This window comes from Daucus carota, chromosome 9, assembly GCF_001625215.2.
Source record: "Daucus carota subsp. sativus chromosome 9, DH1 v3.0, whole genome shotgun sequence".
NCBI lineage: Eukaryota > Viridiplantae > Streptophyta > Magnoliopsida > Apiales > Apiaceae > Daucus > Daucus carota.
In genome coordinates, this window is record NC_030389.2 from 31,265,576 (window position 1) to 31,274,476 (window position 8,901).

At 32.6% G+C, this 8,901-nt stretch overlaps 1 protein-coding gene across 1 annotated transcript; it reads left to right on the forward strand.

The window, feature by feature from the left end:
* The first annotated feature begins 1,312 nt into the window (after positions 1-1,312).
* LOC108201403 (uncharacterized) lies at positions 1,313-2,427 on the forward strand. Its single transcript, XM_017369689.1, has 4 exons — positions 1,313-1,464; positions 1,866-1,983; positions 2,056-2,275; positions 2,396-2,427. Exons 1-4 carry the CDS (start codon positions 1,313-1,315, stop codon positions 2,425-2,427), a joined length of 522 nt encoding a protein of 173 aa, XP_017225178.1.
* Positions 2,428-8,901: the final 6,474 nt, after the last annotated feature.

Sequence of the window (8,901 nt, forward strand, 5' to 3'; positions counted from 1 at the left end):
CATTCAACATATATCTGAAAAATTTGAATATAATTGATTGTGTAATTATAACACGGTATTTATTGGAGAAAATAAAGAATCAGAAGCCTATTTGATAAGGTTGAACTATCTATTTCAGCATATGACATATCATGCATTCTGAATCCTTATTATTCTTAGGCTCTTTGCTTCTCCAGATGTGTGGATAAGATATTAAACAACCAACTAAATGATGACTTCTGGGATCTTTCTCATCAAAAAGTACGATGCTTTCATCTATATTAGCATGTACTATGCACTAGAGCGATGGAGCGTGAGTTAAGAACATATCAATAGAGGTGTGTATTTAACTGATTTTACTTGTCTGCATTGCCAGTCCACTATTAAGTAGAGGCATTTCTCAAATGTATCAGTGAGGATTTAAAGGCACAAAGATGCGAGAAACATGATCGATTCAATGGAGAAATTTATTCAGTAATTGTTGATTGGATTCGAACTGAATGAGCAGCATGAAAGCCTGAGCCAAAAGTATTTGAGGCTAAGGAGAAAGAATTTGATTCAATTAGAATTTTGTGCCAAGAAAGATGCAGGAAGCTGGAGTTGCAGAGGAAAAAACTCGAAGACATGCAAGACGAAAAAATCCACCTGTAAAAGATACAGTTGAACAAATTTGATCAGTCAATAGTACAACCTAGGCCATGCAATATCGATGGTTAATTTGCAGATATAAGATCTTCTATCACTCGGGAAAAGAATTTGTTCGAAAAAAAACTCCATAAAAGACTAACATTTTGAAACGGAGAGAGTATCAAGTTAAAACAGTGTATGCATTTTCTATATTTTATGTTATAACTTATAAAGAGAAATGATATGCTGATACTCAAATTCTACCCCGAACTCCCTTCAAAATTAATGGTGATGAAAATATATCCCCTGTTTCCATATTAACTAATTTTATTTTATTAATTGTAAGATTAATATGTTAATTATATGATAGGCAACCGATGCACTTCAATAAAAATATATCTATTATTGCAAATTTAATGAATTGTAAAAAATTATCTGTGTACTAATTTTATTGTTTTGTCATTTTCAACAAAATCTATTGGCTTTTTGTGCTCAAAGTACAAACACAAGGACAAGGTCAATTAGTGAAGATTTGCTGATCTTGTGGATCAAATTACTATTATTGTAAAAATAGTTTTAAGGATTTTTTTAAAGATTTGTGACTTTATACAACTGCAATAAATTATTCTAGGACATATGAAATGATCTCTGTTGTTACAAGTTTGTGTTGCTCAAAATACATGTCATGCAGGAGGAAGAACAGAAAATGGGGAAGGAAGTATCGGAGAGCTGTCTGGACATTCTGCTTATAGAGACTGTCTCTTCTTATACCAATGGCTTCTATGCTGGCAAACCCGAACTCGTGGCTCAGGCTGTCGAGGCCATCGGTTATCAGGTCGGAAACCAGCTCTGTGAACGGTAGGTTTGTTCCCCACATTTCATCTTACATGCTTAAAAGATGCATTGTCGAGATGTGTAACAATGTTATGTATCTCATATTTACGTGTTCTGCATGCATGGATCCCGTGTTCTTGAATTTGAATTGAAAATGTGCTTAGCTATTACTTGAATCTGAAATCTGAAAGTTTGTGAATTATAAGACATGATCACGAAAGTATATCTGAATTATTCCATATTAGTTAAAATGGATTGATTAGATAAGTAATTGACATGACTTTCGTATAACTTTGGCTCAGGAAGTTCTGTGTTCCATCCTGTCACAGAGGGTTCTGCTGGCAATAAGAATTTTAACTTATGATCCCTTATAATTGGCATGCTAACAGTCAGATGATTTGATTATCTCGTCGTTTTATTTCTAGGTACACGATGGAGAGGTCACAATTTAGTGATCACCTAGAAGCAATCAAATTTATCTGCACAGACTTCTGGATTAAGATCTTCAAGAAGCAGATAGATACCCTGAGGACAGATCATAAAGTGAGTATTTGACCTCATATTGAAGAACTAAAGCTCTAAGACGAATTTAACTACATGACTATTTTTTTGTAGGGTACATTTGTACTGAGAGATAATCGTTTCCGCTGGATTTCACGGGTGTCAAATTCAATATCAGAGGATTCTGGTGCTACATTTCCTTCAACACTGCCTGTAAATTTTGCACAATCAAGGAAAATGCACCTCTACTTTCCCTGCGGAATTATAAGGGGAGCACTCTCGAATTTGACAATTCCTTGTGCAGTTACTGCAGACATATCAAGCCTTCCTTCCTGTAAGTTACATTCTTCCAACTTGAACTTAATTAAATACAACAAGCAATATTAACCTGGTTTCGACCTTCAACTTGTACTTATTATCATATTTTTATCAAACTTGATAATCTGATAAACAGGTATATTTACTATCCAAATAAGGCGTGATTAGATATCTAACGGAAGAGATGGATCATAACATATCTATGTGAGCATCTTCTGAACATGGAACACTGAAGGAAGATCTGCATTCTTACCCTTCATTCGACAACCTGATCTCATGTCAAACAACAGAAGATTTATAGGCACCAGGTGTTTCAAGGCTTCATTTACTCGATGTCTCCCTGGCATGGAGCATAGTCATTAGATATAAAGGACTACACATTTTATTATGTTTTCGCATAAAGCACAAGATTTCTCAGTGTTTTTGTGTTTTTTGCTTGAGTATGTCAGAATACAAATATGATTCTCATGATCCTTCTTCCTAACACCCTCATAATTTGGGAAGTGGTCACTTAACACCCTTATGGACACGAAGACAAAAATTATGCCCCAAAATGGGTACCCGTGATCCACTCGACTTAAAAAGGGGCTTTCGAATGAGGGGAATGTTGGAATTCAAATATAATTGGACAAAAGTGCTTGGACAGCTGAAACTTTCAGTCCTTACGCTTTCCTTTGACAAAACTTTCCTTTGAGGGACGTAGAAAAGCTGAAACACCAGCATTTGCTCTTCTAGATAGAGCCTGGTTTGAGACCTGAGATGGATTTTTGTTTAGGTCCTTTGCATTCTCCAGCACCACTGCTTCAGTGGCATCCACTTGAATCACTTGAGCACTATGATCTTCTAATTATTATGTGTCCAAGTTCAAGGCCATAAATCTTACCTTTCTTGTCATCCAATATATTCTCCAGCACCACTGCTTCAGTGGCATCCACTTGAATCACTTGAGCACTATGATCTTCTAATTATTATGTGTCCAAGTTCAAGGCCATAAATCTTACCTTTCTTGTCATCCAATATATTCTCCAGCACCACTGCTTCAGTGGCATCCACTTGAATCACTTGAGCACTATGATCTTCTAATTATTATGTGTCCAAGTTCAAGGCCATAAATCTTACCTTTCTTGTCATCCAATATATTCTGTTTAGGGATATGTTTTTCAGAAAAATATTGCATAATACTCCAAAAAGAGCAAATATGATAACTGAAAATCAGAAAATTTAGAAAGAATCTACAAAATTTTGTTGAAAAATTGACATAAATTACTGAAATTATTTCAGATATTTTTTGAATGGAAATATCATTCATATGTTTTTATGAGATATCACTTATATTTAGAAAAATACCGTTAATGCAAAAACTAAATAAATATTTAATATGGGTCACCCGTAGACTAAGAATTCATTGCACATCCAAAAAAAATCGTGTTTATATATTATATTTTAAAATAATTTTTGAACACACACAATAATGCAAAAAAACAAGTATTGATCAGTTCAATTCACCACGCAAAATTTTACACTAACCATGTTCAAAAAATCTATTTAAAATTTAAAATTCTACAACACAGCCTGATTCTAAGAGCATTTCTAATGGGTTAGCTATAATCGTTGACTAAATGCTGAAACCGCAAAACATTGTGTTTCAAAGAAATTGATTATATTGGTTAGCTATAATTTAAAAATAGATATGTTTGGACTGTGGAGTGTGAGTTTTTCGAGAAGTTGACTATATTTTTTATTTTTAATATGTCAATTCACATTTTTACTCGGGACTTTCTACGAAGGTCTATTTTAAATATTGATTCTCCGAAGGCAACCCTATATTACCTTATTTGTAATTGCAGTAACTTAAAATTAATTGTTTTTTATCAGTATTACAATCATATTAACGACTATGAATGTATTTTTGAAAACAAGTATTTTTACAAGTTCTTTTATATAATAATTTATAAAATTATATTATGAGTTGGGCTCCTTGGAGACTCATATTCTTTAGAGACCATGGAGACCTAGTAAACTACCTTTGGATGGTTTTTAAATCAGACGGTCAGGAATAAAAGTCGTTTAATATTTTTTTTAATTTTGTAAAACAAAACAAATGATGGTAATGTATTAGAGCCGTGATAATTGCTACTTCTTCATCTAGCACAACATCATCGGCAGTTACAGAATTGAAAGCACACACCGGGGATAATCTTCTTCTCTCGACGGGAATCAATCAAAATGACATATGTGCAGAACAATCTCGTGACATATATTTCTTATCAATCTTTTCTTTTTAATCCTGTCTTTTTGGGTGACCTGTGAAAGACCTATAATCATGATTACATGTGCTAAACAATTTTATATTTTTATATCAAATTTTATGATAAGGAAACTACAAAACTATTATAAAAATCGTATGTCTTTAAATGAGTTGCATGGTACAATAGTACAGTACAAACTTAGTATTCTTTTTCCCTCTTGCTTATTCCACTTTTTGATTATATCTTGTTTGTCATTAAAAGTCGTGATACAATACCAGCCCCTTAGACAATAAAACTTTAATGTCCGAAATGAAAAACCCGTCTTCTTCCAAGCATCCTGAAAATATAAACAAAGGAAAACAAAGGAATATAAGTCGATATATATAACAGATTATATATATTATAGAAAAATAAAAGATAATATATCCAATAATTAAGCCAACAAGGTGGCAACAAATTTCAGCCAACAAGGTGGCACATAATTGCCTCTTACAAGCCAAAAATATGTCATCAATCATGGCCCTCCCATAAATAGTACAAAATTAACCATCAATAAGGCGCAATTAACATAATAACTGAATAAATGAAAATAAAGACATATACAAAAATTTCAAAAAATTTTCATAACACAAAAGAACCAACTATAATGGATAATGGAGATACTAAATAAGGAAATTAAAACTATTATACAAAGTTCAAAAATCTATGCAAAACATTAATCAATATAGTTAATATAACAATTACTAAAAAGGGTAATTTCAAAATTTAAAAAGTTAAAAATAGCCAAACACTAATTAAAGAAAAATTGCATGAAACAATTTACCTATATTACAACCAAAATAATTAAAAAATATTAAATGCAGATAATCAAAATCAAAAATTAAATACAAAACTACAAAACTGAAATCGTAAATTAAGCCATAATTTTAGTCAAGAAAATCACAACCGTGAACCACCGTAGAACCACCATCATCTTACCGATATCTAAAAATTCGTAATAAACAACATGTTAACACTAAATCTGTCGTGGTGGCATAGAGTACAATTTTACGCAAACAAACAACAAACTGCAATGAGTATATTTATAAAGTAAAGACATTAAGATTTAATGCAAAATCTAAATTACCAACAGATCATATAAACAAGTAAGATGCTGAATTAGAAAAAGTACACCTTAGTTTTGTGGAGTATATTTACACAAAAAGAATCGTCTTCAAATTTTGATCGGTCCTTTAAAAATGTCCTTATTTTTTCGCAAATTCGACCCGGTTTGATGTATAGAGAAACACAAACTCCACTCCCTTGGCAATCCTTGACTCGGTCGAATGATTTTGGTGGGGGTTTGGAATTGCCAGATCGTTCTGTTTTGATTGGTAAGTGGAGCGAGTATTATAAGCACAAAAAACCAATCTTTTGGTTTAGTCAATACTTGAGAAGGTAGTCCTCATCGTCATCCTCATCTCCATCAGAAGGTAATTGCGCATTTGACAAATGCGAGTGTTAAATCTACCTACAACTACACCATAATATTCCGGATATCTTTCCATTCAGACCGTACACACATATGATGCGTGAATACATCTTATATGCATACACCACATATAAGTACTACTCTCTAATCCACACAACACAGTAAAATTCACACAGACGCCTTCAAAGCCAGCCTCCACCAGCCCCTGTCTCAACCTCCAGCCTATCGTTTGTAAGTATTTTGCACACCGTCGTGACAAAGCCAATATCGTTGCCACAAACTAGTTCAATGACACTAGGGCTGAGCAAAACCGTACCGAAACCGAATAATCGAACCGAACCGTACAATTCTGGTTAGGTTTGGTTTTTATTTTTCTGAAAATTTCGGTTAATTCAGTTTTCGGTTATTAACCGAATAACAATTCGGTTCGGTTCGGTTATTAAATTATAAATACAGTTATAACCGACATAACCGAATTATATATGTATTATTTTTAAATTATAATATATATGTATAATATAGAAATAGTTTATAGAATAATATATCTCACGCCAACACATTTTTAACCTAATTCCGCGCATCCGCCTCTCGCCTCTCCCTGGTACTCAGTCACTAGCTACCACCCGCCGATTTCAAGAATCCATATCTAATATTCAAGACTCAAATCAAAGATTCAAAGGTACTATATCTTATATACTGTATGTTGATCGATCTTTAATAAACTATGAGTGATATTATGTAGTGCGATTGATTGCATTTGAACCAAACAAAATCTTCAGGCTCCTGCCTGTACAGGACCTAATGCGGACTATTTTTTTTTTTTTTGTTTTTTCTTGTTTTTCAGATGGTGGGCGCATTGCAAATCCTGTTTTTGCTTGTTTTTCAGAAAAATTCTGTTTTCTCATAACTGAAACCGAATTAACCGAATTATTTCGGTTCGGTTTCAGTTCAGTTTAATAAATAATTCGGTTCGGTTCGGTTTAATAAAAAAGTTTCATTTCGGTTTTCGGTTATTTCGGTTCGGTTCGGTTTTAGACCGAACCGACCGAATGCTCAGCCCTAAATGACACCGTTAAAACTCCGACAAAGACACACAACCTCAGTAGCACCGCTGTATCCACCAGCCTTTCAACCATCCCATCTCCCTCCTCGCCAGCTAATCGTCGTCACCATTTCTATACACTCCAATTAAAACCTCTGATTAATGCTGCTCATATTTCTCGCCTATCAGCCACCCCACCATCACATACACGCACATTACATACTCCTCAATTTATATTTAGATTAATTCATACCAAAGCCGCCGATAGCTACACAACACAAGTGCTATTCTATTCATCACCATACACCCACACGAATATATACATATCCTAATTGATACATAACTTCAATTTGATCAACGAAATCCAGGACCCCAACCCCTTTTTCCTCTACAACTCAATCCCTGTATCCGTTAAATGCGTTAAAAGGAGCATTTGCTTGTGTATATGAAGAAGATATTTATTGAATCTCGATTACGCATCTAAGAAATGTTAGGTAGAAAGGGAGTTGTACCGACTCTCGGTATTTTCGACATTTAGTATTAAAATTTTAATTATTTAAAGCATTTTCTCCATTTTGTGATATTAAAAGAAATAATCTTTTTCAAAAATACTCAAGTCGTATTTTTTTTCTTTTTCTAAAAATAAGGAGCAACCTGAGATATTACCATAGCAACTTCAATCATATTTTTAAACTTTTTTAAAAACATATTGCCTCCGACCACATTCTTTACATTTAAGAGGGAGGCTTAATAAATACTTCAAAACTCTTCTTATATAAATTACAATTTCTTATTTTATTTTAACTAGTTGAGAAGCCGCGCGTTGTGGCGGCCAATAAAAATTATATTAATGATTCAATATTAATATTTATAGAATAAAATATTTTTTGGCTGTCTATAAAAAGTATATTAATGTTTCAAAGTTAATATTTGTACAATAAAATAAATTTATATTATAAAAATCTTGATATAATATCAATACTAATATATAAAATTGCAAAATTGGACTATAGTTCATGGTGAAAAAATGAAAAATAAATTTATACACGTAATTAACAATTTAAAGCATGACGAATCTTAATTATTTTTTTTGAAAAGTAATCATGTTCTTGCATTGTCACCTTCCTCCAATTTTTTTGATTGATTGTGCACAAAAACATTAACTTAAATCTGTGAGATAACGGTCTATAACTCCCTTCTTAAAAGTTGCTTGAACGGAGCAAACAGATAATGCATAAATAATTTTTTCCCGTATACAAAGTAAATCATATAAAAATTAACGACAACAAACATGTCTGATGAACAAAACATATATTATAAAAGAATAACCAACAAACATACATCACTAATAGTTTATTTTGTTCATATCAACCATCAATATCATGTCAAGACTATATTCTTTTCCGTGTTTGGATTTGTGGTTAAAAATCGAGATCGAGTAAGAGAACTATCACCAGAAAGAGGTAGGTTTGTGGTATTGAGAGAGGAGGTTGTGTTTAGATGATCCAAAACCCTACGATCGATACGGGTATTTATAGGTGCAGAGAGACTTGTTTGTTACTCTTTCCCATAATTAAATAATCTGAACAAAATCAGAATAAAATTTTCAAGTTACTGTATTCCATAAATAATCTATATTTCCCGTAGTTCTAATTTTTGATATTTTTCATCCAGAAATTTCAGAAAATTAGAAAAATAGAACGGAGGCGCCACCTAGACGCCCCTCGCTTCTCCTTTATATAAGTATATTGATATTGATGATTTTATTATTTTCTTAAAAATTTAATATTTAAATCTTTATTCTAAAGATAGAATTTGGAAAATTAAGTTAGGCAACGACTCACCCGTTAAATATTTTACGAATTTTCCTGAAAATTACT